This window comes from Chroicocephalus ridibundus, chromosome Z, assembly GCF_963924245.1.
Source record: "Chroicocephalus ridibundus chromosome Z, bChrRid1.1, whole genome shotgun sequence".
NCBI lineage: Eukaryota > Metazoa > Chordata > Aves > Charadriiformes > Laridae > Chroicocephalus > Chroicocephalus ridibundus.
Genome location: NC_086316.1, coordinates 45,362,142 through 45,381,802, shown reverse-complemented (window position 1 = coordinate 45,381,802; position 19,661 = coordinate 45,362,142). Strand labels below are relative to the sequence as shown.

General features: G+C 37.2%; 1 protein-coding gene across 4 annotated transcripts in view; it reads left to right on the top strand.

Annotated features, from left to right (window-relative positions):
* The window catches only part of CEP78 (centrosomal protein 78), a 28,121-nt gene extending 10,144 nt beyond the window's left edge, over positions 1-17,977 (top strand). Inside the window, exons 9-17 of one of the 4 annotated variants that reach the window (XM_063320833.1) lie at positions 2,022-2,130; positions 2,753-2,770; positions 3,496-3,631; positions 4,591-4,636; positions 5,762-5,905; positions 12,025-12,102; positions 13,733-13,899; positions 15,404-15,557; positions 17,081-17,977. In XM_063320833.1, coding sequence (XP_063176903.1) covers positions 2,022-2,130; positions 2,753-2,770; positions 3,496-3,631; positions 4,591-4,636; positions 5,762-5,905; positions 12,025-12,102; positions 13,733-13,899; positions 15,404-15,557; positions 17,081-17,605 — 1,377 coding nt within the window. In that variant the 3' untranslated portion in view covers positions 17,606-17,977. Of the gene's footprint in view, positions 1-2,021; positions 2,131-2,752; positions 2,771-3,495; positions 3,632-4,590; positions 4,637-5,761; positions 5,906-12,024; positions 12,103-13,732; positions 13,900-15,403; positions 15,558-17,044 lie in introns of all 4 variants that reach the window. The other 3 variants (XM_063320831.1, XM_063320832.1, XM_063320834.1) reach the window with 3 other exon arrangements.
* Positions 17,978-19,661: the final 1,684 nt, after the last annotated feature.

Genomic DNA, 19,661 nt, shown 5'->3' with positions numbered 1-19,661 from the left:
TAGAGACTTGTTGAACACAAGGTATAAGGTGTAGTTTTCTGTATGAAACTAATCTGTTGCTTACTCTTGCACACGTGACCTAACTCATACCATATCTCACCCACAGATAGCTAAAGAGTTGCATGGATGATCATCCCTAGTACTGCCTCCTGTTTCATCTGCCTCTAGTTTCAGCTTTTTATCCTACCAAAGGCTAACTCTCATAATTCTCATCAGTAAAACTCAGCAAAGTGTCAAATTTGTTTTATCTGAGAAGTGGCAGAGATGCATTCTGTACCATCTCATGGCACCTGTTGTGTCAACTCCATGGTTTTGCTTATGCAGAAAATATATAAAGGTGCTGCTGTGTTGCTGTACAAAGAGAAGTTTGGTGGGCTTTTGAATGGCCTTATAATGATAAGCCATCACACCTACAAAAGATCACATCTTGGCTGCCATAAATAGCCTGTAATGTACTGTTGCCACTTGCTTAGTGGATACCAGTTACAGCAGCCCTTCCATCCTGTTCTGCATAAAAACTGGTTGTTTCTCTTTGCTTTTCAATAGCATGTAGGTGCTTGCCTTATGGGTTGGGTTTTCAAGTTTGCAAGAAGAGCTGCTACTGCTAATCGATGCCTTTAAATTTGGTGGGCAGCTAAAACAGAGGAAAGTTGTATTATCCTAGCAGCACTGTGTAGCTAGTATAATTGATTGTAATTGTAGATATGATTGAGTGTAATAGGTGGTGAAAGTTTGTGTAGATTCTGAGAGAGACTGAATAACTTAAAGGAAAAATTCACTGAAGGTGTCTATAGAACAAGTTACCTCCATAGTCTCAGCTCAAGGACTTAGTCATTTTTCAACATTGTCTTAGTATGTTTGCTGTCTTTGTACTTAGATGTTGTACAACAGGCAGCAGGCAGCTAGACAAGAGACAGGCTACTGGGCTAGACGAACTTCAGGTTTAACCTAGTATAGCTGCTTTTTTATGTGTGTAGTAAAATAAAATTAAGATACTCTTGCTCTGAAAAGTTTACAATTTAATATTAATCTTTCTGTCTATTTTTTTAGTTTAAAATGAACAGTTCATTTGTCTCAGGAACTAGATCCAACTGTAGACCCAGCAAAACTTTTACAAGGATTATTTGAATCCAAAGTGGTTTTTTTTAAAGTTTTTCTTGCCAGTGATAAACTTGGACTAAACTTGATTAGTTAGAGCACAGTAATGCGTTTTAACTTTCTTGTGCATTAGGTGGGAAAAACTTTGGCATGCTGTTCCTAGTACTCTGATGTGGGGTTTAAGGCCCTCTGAGATAAGCTTTGTGTTAATATCAACTGCATTTCCTTTGTACTAACTAAAGCTTGATGCACACTGAAAAATAAGAATATCTACCTGGAATAATAAAACTTTCATTGGGGAAAGGGGAACCTTTAAGAATAGAGCTGTTGCTGCAAGGAAATGAAGTTTGAAGTACAGCAATTGCCTTTGATTATCACTGTGTCTTAATTTTAGTTTGGAGGCTTTTACTGTGTAAGAATGAATTTTTCATTACAGGCAGTGAAAATTAAACTTTGTATTTTTTAAAATACTAACTTTATTGGTAATACAAAAATCATGTTAGGGAAGCTTTTATTACTCTGGAGACTTTGGCCTGAGCCAGTCATTCCTAGCAAGCCAGCTTTCTGAGAATGAAAAGCAAAAGCCAGAGTTTCCTTTTTATAGGGTCAATGCCGTTTTTTTTACTATAAAAGGAGAAGTGTTTCGCACAGGAGAAAGGAAAATATTGGATGGGGTATTATAGTGGTGTTCTGGGAACACTTTCTGGTAATGTAGCACTCAGGCTCGCATTGAATCTGTGTCTGAATTTGGGCTTTGTGGGATTTTTGTTTTTCCTTAATTTTACAGTTTATTATTAAGCTTTCTGTAACTAGCAGTGTTCTCCATATATCTGACAAAAACCCCTGTAGTCTTAAATGAGCGCCTCTTTAAATGTCAGTTACTAAAACAATTTGTCTTTCTTTAAAAAAAAAAAAACCTCCAGTATAAGTGGCTGACATCTCCGTCTTCCAAGGATGCTTTGAAAACTAGACCAAAGAAAAGAACTATTGTCCTAGGAAGTGGTCGAAAAGGAAAAGCTACTATTCGTATTGGTAATGCTGTTTTTATTTTCTCTGACTATAGTAAATTTTGTCTACAAAATACTGTTTCAGTGTTTAAGAGCTTTAATTATAAAATACACAATGTGTCTAAATGTCAGTGTTCTGCAGCGTACTTGCCTTAAAAAAATAATTCCATTTATTCTGAATTCAAGAATGTGTCTTCTACCTTCGGTGGTTTCTGCAGGAAACTTGATCTTGTTTTTAGTGCTGCTAGATATGTGGCTGGAAAAATGGTAGTATATGCTGACTTAAGTATGTGGAAGCATTGCATGTATTTATTCTGAGTGCATCCTCTCCACAGACTTTCACTTCTAGGAAGCTTTGTGGTAGTAAGTTGTCTAGTTCTTCTGATGTTACAACCTTTCTGTAGCAGACTGTCCTCTGCCAGGACAAACAAGCATGCGCGTTTTTTTACTGATGTACAAAATGTTCTAAGGTTTTATTTTTTTTAAAAACTTCATATAAATCTATTATAAATAGTATGTTTGAAATAACATAAGTATCTTGAATATTTATAATTAAGTACTGATAGCTGCAATACACTAAATATTTCTCAATGAGTTACTAAAAATTTCACTGTAATACATTTGGCTGTCTTTCATTTTTGCTCTAGTTATCTGGAAGCAGAGAGGTAAGCATAAATCATATCGAAGTTTTTGTACGAATAGACTGTGGTGATCAGGGTTATGGAAGAAGAAAATGCCTGACTTAATTATATTTGTGGTGGTTTCCTGTTTAGTTGTTGAGAACGACCTGAAATTTGTAATCCCATTATCACGGTTATGCATTTATATACCATTAAAGAGTTATTTGTTTTATTGGTTTCAGAGAAACAATAACGCGAGTTCTCACTATTGCTGGTATTCTGTAGAAGCAATCAACACGAGTACCAGCTTTAGCTTCAAGCTTTTTGCCAGTTGCAAAACCAACATTCTTCACACTAAAGCCACTAGAGGGCAGTTTGAAGCACATAGATAGCCTTATTGTCTACGTGGACTAAGATTCCACTTGAGGCAATGGAGTTAGGTATCTGTAATTAGGAATGTGAATAAACCTCTTCAGCTACAAAACTTTGCTTTCTTTTTTGAATAACAGCATGTCTTACATACATCAACCTAACATAGCAGTTAAGTATACTGGCTTATAATTGCAAGCAGATAAGCTGTCCACCCTTCTTTTTGAGAAGAAAAACAAAAGTTTTTGAACACTTTAGCAAAATTATGCTGAAAAGTAGATTTCCTACAGTCCCTTTTATTACATAGGAGATTTTACTTATGAACAGTAAGCTGTGAATTTATATGTAAATAATTATGTATAATGAATTCCCTTCTCTTCTGTTCTTGCTGTTCAATACAGGATTACCGCCTAAAAAGTCTGTAAGTCCTGGGAAGAAAAATACATCTGTGAAAGATAGTTACTCACCAAAACCACTACCACCTGGCACAAAAGGCTTCCTTCCTTGGCGGACTGCAGAACGTGCAAAGAGATGCAGGTGAGGTTTTCATAGTACGAGGGAAAATATTAAAGCATAAAACCTGCATGATAACTGTAGTAGAAAGCAGTGTTAGTTTTTTAAAATAAATATTTGAAAGTTACCCACAGAATTTCATATTGCGTCCATAATTTTTTCTGTTTATATAAATTTTGGGGATGTTACATAAATTCTATTCCAGTAAGTTTTTAAAATACACAAAAAATACTCAGGTGTAGCAAAAAAACCAGCAAACAAAACACAACCAAACACACCTTGATTGATTGTTCTCTTTTTACTAATGATTTTTCAGGCTTACCATAGCCAAAGATGCAATTTAGTTTTCTAAGTTTGTAGTATAGTTGATTTGGCATCCAGTTCGAGGTGCCTAGGTATTTTTTCCACCTCTTCTTTCTGCTCTGTCTCCCCCAATGCCAACATAATTATTGTGATCACCTGAGCCCTGTAAAGTAAAATTAAAAAAAATAATTTAAATTGTTACACATGGAAGTCGAAATATTGTTATCATGCTGCCTTTTGAAACAGTTTTTGTTTTGTTTTTTAATGTATTCCCTAGACCTTGGCCTCTCAAAATGGAGGCTATAAAAGTATTTAAACAAGATTACTTTTGCTCTGCTCTATCATAACTATTTTTATTAAACTTGTTTTTCAAAGTGCTGAACACCAAATCTCCTATTGGCTTTAGTTCATAATAATTAACTAAGCAAAATTGAATTAACTAAGCCTATTGACGATATTAATGTTAACATCCAGTAATGTTGCTCTAGTACATGGTTAAGTTGGAGTACTAATAGAACAAAATGAAGATGTAATGAGTGTTAAGGTTGTATCGTGCAGTGTCTGATGCAGTTTTTACTCTTACTGCTTCACCTGTGCTAGAATCCTGTGTTTGGAAATGGAAGTAGCAATATTGATATTATAAACTTGCTTTTCTCAAAAGTGTTTTTTTCTAACTTTAGAGGGGGACAAGTGGATAGTACTGAAGAATTACCAGTGAAGATTCAGGTACATTATCTCTCATATGATGGTTTATTTAGTAGATGAATACTTGAAAGAAGATGAAAGTGTTCTTGGTAGAGTCTTATTGTCTAAAAGTTAGACTGGAGCGTACTTTTAAAGTTTCTCTCTCACAGAAGTGCAAAATAATAGTTTATGTCAGCATTTGGTTGAAATTTCTTTGATATTTAGTTTACTTGCATTTCTGTATCACTACCTTTTGGTTTCTTAGCCTTATGAGCAAGCTGGGTTGGAGTATGGTCACAATCCCTCCCCAGGCAGTAGGGAGAATTAACAGCATTTTTCTCTGAAACATTCTGCTTCCCCCTTCCTCTCTTTCCTGCTTTTGCTTTTGGACTACATACTTGTATTTGCACCCATCTGTGAACCGCTGTAGTAAACATACCAGAGGAAAAAAAATCTGCTCTTTTCTTCCTTCTCCTTCACATCCGTTTCCATCTTCGCCCCCTGCCTCACCCTTCTGAGAAAAGATGGAGAAGTGTGTTAGTGTGTACGAATGGATTAAAATGGCTCACAGAAGGGTCTGATGGTTGCTGAAGACAGCACACATATCCCTTGCTCTGGCATAGGCTTTCGATGGGTTGCATTCCCTTGGGGAAAACGTGCTCCGGCACAGGCTGTCCACCGGTCAAAGCACCTCCGGCCCACCCCCCTGCTCTGGCATAGGTCTTCCCTGGTCTGGAGCATGGGTATACCCCTCATGCTCCAAGCCTGGGGTTCCCTCTGCTCTTTGTCACTTTCTTGCTTCCCTCCTCTTCTTCCTATTTGGCATTTTTTACCCTTTCGTAATTAGGCTTTCCCTAAGGCGCCGCCATCTTGGCTGCGGGGCTCAGCCTTGCCGTGCAGTGGGTCAGTCAGAGCGGGCTGGAAGCAGCCCTGCGGCCCCCGCTGCCACCAAATCCTTGCCATGTACCAAATATATGCACACATATGATTTTTTAAAAACATTGGTTTATGCAAATTTATTTCAAAATGGCATAGCTGGATAATGCGTATGCATTGCAAGGGACTCTGTGAAATTTAAATTAAGCTTTTGGTGCTATTGAATCTTAGATTTTTATTGCATAGTGTCATGCTGTGAGTGGGTGTGTTTTTCTTTTCTGATGTAATTAGACAGGTATGCCTGTGAAAGTGACAGTAGAAAGCGCTTCTACATCTGAAACTGAAGACACAGAAGATGTAGATGATGTCATCCATCATCCTGATTTGGCTAAATCGATAGATAAGATTAATGTAACAAAGTATCAACAATTACAGGTAAGAAGCATGTTCTGTGCCTTGAATTCTGTAAAGGCAAATTATATCAATTAAACCTAGAAAATTATGGTTAAGGTAATAACCAGTCACAGAGCAGGATTTCTGAATAACTTTTAATTATTCTTTATTATGTGACACGGGCTGCTGTTTCAAAGGATGCGTGTCAAACATGCACTGGATCTCCAATCTCGGAATAGTTCTAATGAAGTTGTGTACACTATAAGCATATTGTCAAATCGGGGCCATAATAAGAACTTTACTTAATACACACAGCTGCAATATGTGTAATTTTTCTGTTCCAGTCTGGAATAATGGTTCACAAATCTTTTGATTGATGTTATTGCCTATAGTATTTCCTTCCAAGTATTTAATTTATAAGTGTAATTTAATGTTATTTCCAAGAGTTAAAATATTGTCATGATTGTAGTGTAAAAAACCCCAAAATAAAATAACTGAAAGTGTGTTAAAGCTCTGTTTTATCATTGAGCTTGGTAACAAACTGTTTTAATTTGCTTTTTATTATTCCCTCTACTTTTTTGATGGTTCTGAAAAACTAGTAGTAGCAAGACTATTGCTGCAAATGTCTTGACAGGGATGGTTCTTATAAAAGGACGGGAAAACAAAGAGTGTGTTTTCAGTTGCTCAGTAACGCTTGCTGAGGTAATCAAGCACTATTATAAAGTAACACCTTCAGGCAGAGTAACTGCTTTTTTTTCCTGAAGTGTTAGGATCTGAATTTTGTTTGGAGTTTTGTTTTTGTTTTGTTTCATCTGCACTGCCTCCAGATGAGTACTGCTGAAAATAAGACCTGTAGTCAGTCTGGTTTTGGTGGTGGTTAATATAGAGCATCACACTCGGTGAATCAACTGTTCATGCGTATAAATATTAAGACCATACAGCTGTCTTTATATAGGCAAAGTGTAGTTGAAACTTAACTTGTTGCAGACCTATATGTCATGGGAGAGTTAGGGTGGCTTAGAGTTGCCATGGAAGGCAAAAGGACTGTACAAATACTGCATAATTAACTACCTGCTTTTTTTTTTTCAGCTGATGTATACTTTGTCTTTAGACCTACCCTTTTTCTCTCTAGCACTTTTGTTTTAGGAAGATTTTCAAGGTTTTCACATGTTGCTGGGACCTAAAGCTGTATAGCAGCTTTCTTCTTTGTAGGTGATTCCATATTACTGTTGACATTGTGCCGTACAGTGGCTTCAACACTCTCATCAAGAGCATTGTGCTTAGAATCATGGAATTTCATGTCATATGCGTATTGCACCAAAAACTTCTATGCAGCAAGTACAGTGCTATCAGGAAACACTTGATGTATTTATGCTTGGTGTTTGGAGAGGGAGGAGTATTACTTTCAGGACACACTGCAGAGGGCTTTGGGGAAGGGTTGTCATATTGACCTATGTTGTCAGTGTTACCTGTAGTATTACATATAGAGCAACTGTAAAGAAGGGATAATTTGTGATTAATTTGAGCTTCCTGGGAGGTAAAACTACAAATTTTAGGAACCTACCCCAGAAGTGTTTCTAAATTTCCTGTGCTCGTAAAGGTCCAGATTTTCCTGATTTTCTGAATTGGAAAACCAAAATGCTTTTTTTAGGCCATGGTTGCATATCTGACAGCATTGTTTAAGCAATCTCAGACTGTTTCTATGCCTCACCCATCCTTTTTGTTCATTGATGCAAAGCACAGTTTAACATAATGGCAGAACCAAACCAATAACTTCTCACCATTGAATGGTGAGGTCTATTTCCTTTCCATGCCTTTGTGCTTTTCCATTTCTTGCTTCAGTCTTTATCTCTCTTGTGTCTTTTTCACGTTTATCTGATCATAAAGGCAAGTTGATTCCACTTGCTAATGTGGAGAAAACTCATGTCGTTCAACAAGTTCTGCACCTGGGAAAGAACAACCCCATGCACCAATATATGCTGAAGGCAGACCATCTGGAAAGCAGCGTTGTAGAAAAGGCCCTGGGTGTCATAGTGGACACCAAGCTGAACACGAGCCGGCAATGTGCCCTTGTGGCAAAGAGGGTGAATGGCATCCTGGGCTGCATTAGGAGGAGTATTGACAGCAGGTGGAAGGGATGTGATCGATCCTTCCCCTGTTTTCAGTGCTGGTGATGCCACACCTGGAGTGCTGAGTCTGATGCTGGTTTCCCTAGTACAACAGAGACATGGACATACAGAAAAGAGTTCAACGATGATCCACAAGGATGGTTAAGGGACTGGAGCATCTCTGCTATGATAAAAGGCTGAGGGAGCTGGGCCTGTTCAGCCTGCAGCAGAGAAGGCTCAGGGAGGATCATACTAATGTATATAAATACCTGAAGGGAGGGTGCAAAAAGGACAGAGCCAGGCTCTTTTATCTGGTGCCCAGTGATAGGTTGAGAGACAGTGGGCACAAACCAAAACACAGGAGGTTCCTCCTGAAGATCGGGAAACACTTTTTCAGTCATTGTGAGGTTGACTGAGCAGTGGCACAGGTTGCCTAGAGAGGGCTGTGGAGACTCCATCCTTATGAGATATTAAAAAAACCATCTAGACCTGGTCCTGGGCAGCTTGTTGTAGGTGGCCTTTCTTGAGCAGGGGGTTGTACCAGATGACCTCCAGAGGTCCCTTCCAACCTAAACCAGTCTGATTCTGTGATATTTTTCCACGTTAGTTTTCTGCCATCATAATGACTCACATTGGCTTATGTGATTGGGTGTGTTCCAGAGCTGGAGTACAGTAAGTAGCAGAAGTCTCTGGCTGAAAATGTGAGAGGGAAAGTGGAGGACCCTTTTTATCTGTGTTAATTGGGCTTAGGTACTGTCATTAAACAGCTCTTACTGCAGACCTACTTGAGTGGGGAGCTAACTTGGGGAACTGATCTAGATGAAAAGTAATCCAGTGTGTGTGGCTGTAGCAGGCCTTAGCACAGCCTTTCAGTAGAATGGGACAACCAGCTTTGCTAGAACAATGATAGGATTGCAGAATGGGAATGAATACTAAGAGGTGGGAACTCCTTAAACTGACACTGTGTTCTCCCCAAACGTCCCTTGATGTGACTAGACGACCAGACTTTCACTTTAGTATGTAAGTCCTCGAGAACTTCTCTGCATCCTTCTACTCAAAAAGGGGCTTTAAACTTACTACTTAGTGAAACAATATTAGTTGTGTTTTAATTTTTTAAAAAATCCCTTGGCTAACGAAAAGCTTAATTTCTGCTTACACGAAAAATAACAAGTTACAAATATTCTTTCCTTCCGCTAGAGGAACTCTGAAATGTCAGAATTGCCTCTGATGAAGAAGGTAGCTGAGGAAACTCCCAGATTTTGAAAGTTTAATTAGGGATATAAATGGTGAACTTCACTTAATACAGTTAGAAGGGTAGCTCTTTCTACACATTAATACTATGTTAATTATGTAGAAGTAGAGATTGCACTATAACCTTTTTAAAAATAAGGACAACAATGTAATCAAGTAGAAAAACATGCCTAATTAGTTACTGAAGTTTTTTCTATATTGTTAGTTTTTAAACTTCAGTTTTATACCTCTGTCTAGTGTTGAGTAGTCATATTGCATACAGTAATTCTGAGGGCTACAGATATATTTGCTATTCAGCTTCACCTTAAATGGTGTCAGTGCTGTCTTTCTGGACTACGCTACTAGAAGGCTCAGTCTTGTATCTTGGATGTATATTTAGCTCTGGTGTATTTTAATAATTTTTTTCTGCACGAAGACAAGCAGATTGTGTAGGCTAGTGAATTTCTTAAAAGGAAATGAAATAATAAAGCATACATAAACTTGTAATTTAATGGTGACAAATATGTTTGCACAGGTGCAAAGCATCTTCCTTTAAATGTAGGCTTCTGATACTGCTTATGAGGAGATGTGGCTGCAGTGTTTGTCAGGTGTTTTTTGTGAAGTCAGCCCATAATATTGTGTACATCTACACAATGTCTGTGATAAATCAAGTTTAAACAAAACTACAAAACCTCCAAATTTCTGTTTAAAAAAATCTTGATAATTTAACTGTCTGCTAAGCCTTTGCCCTTTGAAAATACAAGGGCATTTGAAAATGCCCTTGAAAAAAACAACCCGCAATTTAAAGTGCTATGAACTTTAGAATTGTCAAAAATCTGCGCACAACAAAAGTACTATAGAACTAAGGTTTCTAAAGTAGAGTTGCTTGCCAAGAAAACCCTGCACCCTAGAAACTTTAAAATACATGTATACATATGCGCGTGCATACACAAGAAATGGAATGGTAAGAATTTTTCAAGTCTGTGGTACCTGTGACTGGTCTTCAAAGCTAGGTTATAGGATTTCAGGTTACATGTCAAGTTGTGAATGTAGAATATTATGGTTGCTACTTTCTGTGCTGTGCTTCTGCATCTATAAAATGATTTCTAGCTGCTATTATTTCCACAGGTAAATTCCAGTGAGATTGTGGTATTTGTTGAGGGTTCTCCTTAGAGATTCCCCCGTCCCCTGCCCCTTGCCTGGAGGTGATTTTGTTGCATCATGGCAGTGAGATACTGTTAAATCTCTTCCCAAATACCGTCTTTGAAATGTGGTTTTTCTGTACCTTCTGACCTCTGAGAGTCTTTCTCGTGTGTTCAGATGATAAAGAGATGCCTAGCTTTAGCTTGGTTGTTGCTAGTCTAGGGATCTTAGGTGTGGACTTCACTAGACAGTAGTGACAGACCTATTACCTTCACTCTGAGTGGTTGTCACTGTGAGGGCTGTATCTGGAATATTTTAGAACCTGCATAGAATGCGTTTGGTTGGAAGGGACCTTTAAAGGCCATCTAGTCCAACCCCCCTGCAGTAAGCAGGGACATCAACTACATCAGGTTCCATAAAGCCTCATGAAGCCTGGCCTTGAATGTCTCCAGGGATGAGGCCACCACCTCATGTTTGAATCAGATGCAAAAGTCCCTCGTGTCCTACAGGACCTGTGAGGACCTCTTTGCATTTGTAGAAGGAGTATTTTTACTATGCATTCTGTCGTACACCAATCTTCTCAGTTGATTGCTTGTATGAACTGCACTATTAATGCTCTTGAATAGGCTTTTGACAGTAAACAAAGGATTTCAGTATTATTTGGATCTTTGCTCCTCTGTAGAACTGATTGATAATGTGTGTACAAAAAGCAGTGTCCTGTGTTGCATATATGTGCCTGTATACAAGGTGTATAGAGAAATGAAGAAGCTTTGTATACTGTTAATTCTGAAAAATAGAGCGGCTTGATAATTTTAACAGTTTTCACCTTTGGAACCAGAAGGCTGTGTTAAGGCATGCAAGAACAAAACCTTCTGTTTGTTCCTCCACTTGAAATGCTGTAATTAAAGATGATAATGCACTGCTATCATATGAGAAAACGTGGTGATTGCTTGTCAAATCCTGACTAGTGTTCACTGAAGCTGAGAGATTCACTACTTAGAACTGAAAGTTAAAATACAAGTGTAGGCATCTCATGAATAAGACTAGAATATATTTGTTAGATGTTTGGGTTTGTTTTTGTTGTTAATTCAGCACTAGGCTGCCTAACTCACTCAAACGTTTTGGGATTGTGAAAAATTTACTTTTCCTGCTGAAGAACTAAGTGAAACCAATTGGAGAGAGTACAGTTCTTACAGTTCAGAATTTTGTTTTCTTACTGCTGTATTAAGCAATAAAATCCTGGATGAAGAATGCACTCTGAAAATCTAGGTATAGCTACTAAGGAATTTTTAGAGCCCAATTTTAGTTTTTAATGAGGTAGATGTATTTAGTTAAAAATGAGGTCTGAAAAGTCAAAGGGAAAGAAGTAGAGAAGAACACACATTCCTGACAGTAGTGTCGTAGGCCCAAGAGACTTGTGCTATAGTCTCATGTTATTTGTTGCTATATTGCAAATCTGTTAAGCACATCACGCTTATTTACACTTTCCTGTGTTAATTTTTTTGCATCCTAGAGTTACATACTGGTAGGCATCTGTCATGTATTTTTGTAGAAGATATGTTATTGCTTGGAATGCTGTGTGTTAGTTGTTAATTGGACATGTTGACATTTTGTATAATATTGCATGTTGATCTGACATTTTGAGATAAATTTCACGATGGTTTATCTGTGTTATGATAGTTGGAGCTGGAAGAATGCATGGAAAAATTAAAGGAAGAACAAAGAGCCAGAGTAAAGGCTGAGGAACGCATAATGGAGGTAATGATACTTAACTGTTAATCATCTTTACTTTTAAAGGAGGCACCAATCAAACTATCCACTTGCTTAAGTAGCAGTAATTATCCATGACCTTTAATGTGGTAGCTTCCAGAGTTTCAGTTCAAAGTCACATGGATCATTTACTAGTCTAAGGGCAATGATGAAATCTGCATTAAGTAATGTGTGTTTGTTCTCCTGATACTATTCCAGGGCCTTGAACTCCAGGTCAAACTACTCTTTAAATGTATTTCATTCATTTGGTGTATTACTTATGGTCTGGGGCATCCTGATGTTTGCTTTTTTTGAGAAAGTGACTAAATCTGTTTGCAATTTGCAGCAGATGGGTAGTTCTTTGAGGTCTCCCACCTTCTTTATGATGACTTGCACTGAAAAGCTTTTTGTTGCAAATGTTTAATTTGGCTTATTCTGTCCCTTTGATTTTTAAGTTTTGTTTCTGCAGGCGATAAAAATGTCAGATGTTTTTCTGCATAGTATGTTGGCTGTAGCCATCAGTTGTTGCGAAGCGGAGTTTCGCGTTATGGAACCAAACTAACAACTTGTCACAGTTAAATTGTGAGGACCATTTCCCCTCCATGCATTGTTGCTGACCTAAAAAGATCCTTTTTCATCGATGAGCAGAATTTCTTGTAAAAGTTGAGTGTAAGATGGTGTAAACGAATGCATTTGGTTATTAGATGTGGTCTGGAGTGGAATGAAAGTGGTGGTACCCTTTGGAACTTGAGCAACAAGTGGTGCCCCACAGTACAGGGAGCAGATATCCACAAAGGAGTCTGCACTCTACAAGATTCATTGTAGTCCTCTGGTGCGGCCATCCCCATCCTCCTGTAATGTGAAGTGCACCAGTCGGCTCTGCTGGATATCTGTTGTTTGAATACTTAAATGGTTTTTAGGCTAAATACCTACTGCAGGAAATCTTTCTCTGTCATGCAAGACTGCTTGGACCTAGCACCTTGTTTCAGGAGAAGGGATAAACTAAGTAGCAGTAATCTCTAAAATTATGCATTTTAATGCTAGTTTAAGTTACAGTACACTACAGAGATCTATAGGTTTTTGTCCTTCTCTCATAAAAGATGAAAGAAAGTAAGCCTGTGGTATCAGTGCTTGCATAGCTGTAATCTCAAATGAGTATCTGAGTTAATGTTTCCCTGAAACACCAAATCCTGTGTATCCTACAGTTATTATTCAACTTTCAGTTTGTTATTGATTTGATTAATGTTCAATGTGGAGAAAAATTGGATCATCTTAAACTTACAATTTTGGGATGCACAGTGCAGGGGAGAGATACACTAGTATGCATTCTTTGTGATACAGATAGGTCAATATAAGGAGACCATTGGTCTTCATTAAGGATTTTACTAGTAAAATAAATTCTTTGGTGTTAATGTGTCCTATAATACATGCAAAATAACATGATATGAAAGCTAATTTTTTGCTCGCACTTGCTCTGCAACATTCTGTACATACTGAAGACAGTGCTGGGCCAGCAGTTTTGAGTGCCTGCAGTAATTTCACTACAGTAGCATAGAATTGCAGCAGTGGATAAACAAACCTACACTGAGCTCAATGTAACTGCCCTGAATATTTCCTTTTTTTTTTTTTTCCCCCATAGCTGGAAATTGAAAATGCAAGATTAAGGAATCTAAATATCTCCCTATCTGATGTTCTTCATGCACAGTCAGTAACCAACATGATTTTGGAAGATGAAGGTGTTCTAGGCAGCATTGAAAACTCTTTCCAAAAGTTTCATGCATTTTTAGACCTCCTTAAAGATGCTGGGTAGGTTGTCACTTTAATGAAGTGTTACTGTTTCTGCTGAGATCTCTTTACAAAATTATCCTCCTAATGATGTATGCTGCCTTCTTCACACAGATCTCTAGCACTGTACTTGCAAAGAATAAAGGAAGAAAAATTAACGGTGTACCTACTGTTCAGTCTTTTCTCAGTGGCAAATCATGATCCAAGCGCTGTCCAGCTGAATTCATGTATCTGTCCTTTGGAATGGGCTTCTTGAAAGCCTTTCCTAAGGAAAAGAAAGCTTCTGTTAAAGCATGCTTCCAAGTCTTTATTGCATTGCCTGTGGCTCTTAGCATTCCCATGATATGAAAGGCTCAAAATGCAGTTGAACTGGCTTCAGAAAGTGACCTGTTGCCTTGGGCCCCCTTTTACTAATTGAAGTACAGAAATCTAGGTGGATGAATCTGACCTCTGTACTTAAATTCTGGATTATTTATTATTACTTGAAATATTGTAGAGACTATGGATGAAAGTTTGTTTTAAGGCTTTACCACTGTACCTGCATTTTCTCAGAGGATGGTTCATCCTTCCCATTTGTCAAAGAATTTCAGCTTAAGTTCTCTAACGTGTTTTGTAAGGCTTATGTAGCCAGCCATAGCAATCTTGTCCAGGAGAATGAAGGAATGATATGAAGATACATTGTAGTCTACTCTGCATGTTCAGAGAAGACCACAAAAGAATTTATTTGCCCACCCTGCTTCCTGCATCCATACACCTCCAAATTTTAGTAATGTAACTTACGTAAAGTTCACCCTGAGACTTGTCTAATTTTGTGCCAATCAGTTGGTAGAGTTGCCATTACTTTAAGAACGAATCTCAAACTTTGGAGGAAGGGAAAACTGCTTTTACATGACATAAAAAAATACATTTTTCAAATGGGCCCTGCATCTATTCATAATAATAGACACAGAATCCCAATCACAAAGACTGCACTTCTTAATAAGCTTCTATATATAATATGCTGTGCTATCAAATGATGGCTGCAACTTCTCACTTCTTATTGAGGCTTAACACACCCAAGTGTTACATTTGCAAACTTGTAAGTTGGCAGGTGAAACAACATGACTGTATTTGTGAAGCATTTGATTGGATTTGGCTGTTAAAAATTATGCTAGTTTGGGAGATGTGCACCAATCCTCTGATTTAATGATGGAGTTTTAATCTTTGTTGCACCTGATAAGGAATCTGCTTGCCAGCATCCTGCTTTGAGATCAATGCTAACTGGGAGAACTCCATTCTTAGTCTCATAACACTGAGTGAAGACTGACGCTTTTAAACCTGCAGGCTAATTTGTGCAAAGATAGGAAAATACCTTTGGCTACTTGTTTTCATCTTTATTCAGCTATTATGGGCTTCTCAGAAAATAATGGAAAAATTAACTTCAAAACTTCAAACAGATTTTGTTTCTTCTTCTGCTTTTGATCGTTTAAGTCTTTCACAAGCTAAGCATTTTTTGTGTCATTTTCTATTAAACGTTATTTTACAGGCTTGGACAACTTGCTGCATTAGCTGGGATAGACCAGTCAGATTTTGGTCTTTTGGGGCGTCCACAAATGAATTCTACTCTCGGTAAGCCAGCTAACATGCTACAGGAGAAGTCCTTTGAAGAAGAAAGACAAGAACATACCCAGAATAGCAAAGTAAGTCTATAGAGGCAATGCTAGTGCCAATGTACTTGACACTATTTGATGTACTTTTCAGCTGTTGTCCCTCTCTGACTGAAAGTAATGGCTACCAAATGATCCATGAAGTTGTCATTGCAGTCTTTTGCTGTAGCTGTATTTATACAGATCATAATAATATAATGATTAATGTAAGCTTTTTAAGTGATTACCATTTGGAACAGAAACCATAGTATTTTGTAAGGTACTATATAAAGTGCCAGTGGTAATTTTGTTGTTTCTTATTCTGAAATATGAATTTCAAATAATGATATGCATCCATTAAAAATGGAAAAATACCATGACTAGGTTTTTTAGAAACATTTAATAATGATGTATAGTTGTTTAAAAAAACTTAGTGTGATAGTAGAGGGTAGTACAATACGCCTATTGAAAAGTGCGAATTTTCTTTTAAGTAATTGTGTATATGTCCAGTCCTGTTAGATTTCTGTGTGGGCCATGCCATGAATTTCAGAGAACTACAAAATTGCATTACTAACAACATAAGGGTTTTTCTGGATTTTTCAAGGGAGACTCAAGTTCCCTTAAAAAAGTTTTTTGACTTTTAACTAAAAAGTTAAAAAAGACTTAAGTTTTTAAGGCAATTAAAAATTAAGATACTGGCAGCCTACAGCCTTGTCCAACATGGATAAAACTGTCATGCTAAGACTCATTCTGCATTCCAGTGTTTTTCTTACACCCAATATCTTCCCCATTAGGTGTTCCAAATTCCTCAAGAACACCATGAGATTCTGAGACATGATAAAAAGTGTTGGGTTTTTTTAATGGCGTGGAAAGCAATTTCCAGTTTTGCAGTTTGAATCCGCTAAAATAATTTGAAGTAACAGAGCAATTCTCATTATAGGTTCTTCGACATTTGTTATAGCTTGGCTTGCCACAGTGTTTTCAGCTGATGGACTTTTCTAATGCGCTGTGCATTAACTTGTTCATGCAGTTTGTTTGAATCATTGTTTTTCTAATTCAGCTACATTTAGAAGCCTGAGCTTAAAGTGTTTTTTAAGTATACATGGCAAAGGACGATTACGAAAAGCTTCAACTAACAGTTATACTACTCTCACGCTTATCTCCTAGTATTGGTTAGTTCGGATTCTTGTGGCAGCTAGGTATTGTGGGATAGACTATTGGGACCACACTACTGTGAACTGTGAGCAAATATAATGAATTGCAGGTATTTCAGAATGATAGGCATGATTAGGCCTTGGCCGCTTCAGTATAACTGATGCATTTGTGTAGTATAAAGTTCGGGCTAGATGTGAAACTGTAACATACCTACTCTGTGTCATTATCACCCTAGCAATCTTCTGAAACTTGCTTGCTTTGAAAGGTAATAAAGGTTGTGTGACTGGTATTATCTCTGAATCTTTTCTATATTATGTAAACAGTTTATTTTGCTATGCAGATTTTAGTATATGGCAGTTGCAATGCTGGATTTTTTTTTTCTCTAGTTGCATCAGTATCTTCATTGGAATCTCTTGTTTCAGAACAGAGCTGGGGACCTCCAGGTTCCTCTTCCTGGCACGTTTCAATCCCAGATGTTTGTGAATAATGCCTTCTCTGCTGTCAGAGAAATACAAGAACTTCAGACTGCTGGGCAACAGTACCAGCCAGGCTCATGGAAGGAAGATGAAGCTCAAACAATTAGCCAAAATAGGGAGGATAAGCCTCGAAATAGTACTCCAACGTACTCTGAGAGGAGAGTCAAACAAAATGAACCAGCAAAAGGACACAACTCAGCAAGGCATTTGGTTACCAGTCTGCATTCATTTTCTGATTCCAGCGTACATATTAGAACTAATGGTAGCAGAATATCCAGTGGTGCTTCTGGTGAAAAAAGCAAAAATTGTTCCTCGAAGAAATATACTCCTAAAGCAAATGAAACAGCAATTCCAAATGATGGAGCAAGAGGAGACCAAAGTAGACTGCAGACAGTAAACTGCTCTGGAACTGATACTGTAGGATCTGGCTCCGAAATACAGGAAAGTATCCAAAGTGTTAGCAGCATTTGAAGTGGTTCTAAAATGTTTGGACTGTTCTTTACACTTATAATATTAAAAATAGATTTTGGATGCTTCAGTATAGTTTGTGAATTTTTTGTAAAGTAATGTAGGCTTTGTAACCTTTTAAAGGATTGCATGCTGTTTAGTATTCCTGTTTCATGCTTGCGTCATTTGTCACTAGATTTTTATTTTTGGCAACATGTAGAATGGTTCCCTTCAGTTTGTACTACATAAAATGGTTTCCTGGCATATGGACTTTATTGTGTACCACAGATCTCATTATAGAGTATAAACTGTTTTGCGCTAATAAAATTAATTTGAGTACAATTTTTTTTTCGGTGTTTATTTCCAGTGTATTGCAATGGAAGTGGAAAAAAATGGTTTTAGGGCAAACATCAATTCATGCCTAGCAGTGTGTGAATATGACATTCCCAAAGGTAGTGTAAGTTTCAGATTAAAAAATAAGCCCATATACTTCTTTTAGAAGTATTTAAATACAGTCATTCTTCTGTATTGCTATGACTACAGATCATAGAATAATACATGTTGGAAGGGACCTCTAGGTGATGTCTACTCCAACTCAATTAGGTTGCTCTCAGGACCTAGAGAAATGCGAGAACATAAAACTAAAAGAATATAATTGTTTTAAAACTTCTGGGGTTTTTCCCTCGGCTTCTTGTTCCTGTCGTTTTGCAGCTTCTGAACTACGGCACAAAGTAACATAGATTTTGATTTGCCTCACATGGCACAGAAAATCATATTGTTTTGCACCAGGAATAATAAGAAAACACACTTCAGTGTTGCCCTGAAAAATAAAGCAGTATCTTTCCTTATTTTTTCACACTTGCCTGAGTGCCATGAGAAGGCAATCAGTCAAGAGGCTAATATAATAATTTTATGATTATTAGTTTCCTTCACTAACTACTGTTTTGTATATAAATGGGAGTTCTGTAAAATTAAACTTGTTAGGAAGGGTTGTAGAAATGAGGAAGATGTTAAACGTTTAAGCAAATTTTAGGAAAAGTGGTTTTAATTAATGGCAATTTTATTTTGTTAAAATAACTTCTTTCTGTGACTTTTTTCACATGCATGTGCTTCTGTCAGTCCTTTTTTAAAGGAAATTTCTGAAATTGCAGTAGCTATTGCTGGGAGACTAGGTAGTAGAACCAGACATACAATGCTTATCTTGATGAGAAGTTCAAGTGTTGAAAATTCATGAAAAGCTGCCCTTTAGAAAACCAGATAAAATTTAAATATTTTGCCTTTATTTCACAATTTAGTGTTAGCTGAAATTCTGAATTATCATAATATTTTAACCTGTTTGATATGGACTATTTTTCTTGGCAATGTGCATTCCATTTGCAGAGTGAAGGGGACAGAGGGTGATGCAGCAATGTAAGGTATTTTTCACATACAGGAATTAGGCAAGATGATTTGGGCTGAACTCGGTGGTGTCGGAAATACTGTGTAACTTTAATTTTACTCTGTCATCTGTCGTGAGAGCTCTGGAACACAGAAGATCTGCAGAAATTCCTGAGTCCAATTGCTTGACAATTACAAAGAAACTCATGAATCCTCAAATGGAAACTTTCTACTGAGCAAATAGCACGAGATTACCTTGGCTATTGCAATATTGCACAAGTAATTGCACAATGAAAGTACATTATTTATACAGAGTTTGTCACTTCAGAATAATAGCAGGTAATATATTAATCTATGCAATTTTTTAGATATTTTTCCAAACATTTGAGGTCTGTTGCTTCAGTCATGATTTTTTGCTTGTGATTTTGGTTTGATTGAACAATTACATGCAATCAGTTTCTTCAGCATTAAAATACTACGTGTTCCCTTTATAAAACTGAAACTCTAAAGCTAATCACTGAAATCGTGGATAAAATTATAAATTCAAAACGGTTTGGATTTGTGAGGTTAGGAATTATGAACCTTTTATTTGTCCCTAAAAATACCATACAGATCTTAAAACAGTTTATGTATTGTGTGCCTATAAGCAGGTGGCATAAATAGCTTTTATGTTAAATACTACTAGTATTTGCTTTTAAAGTAT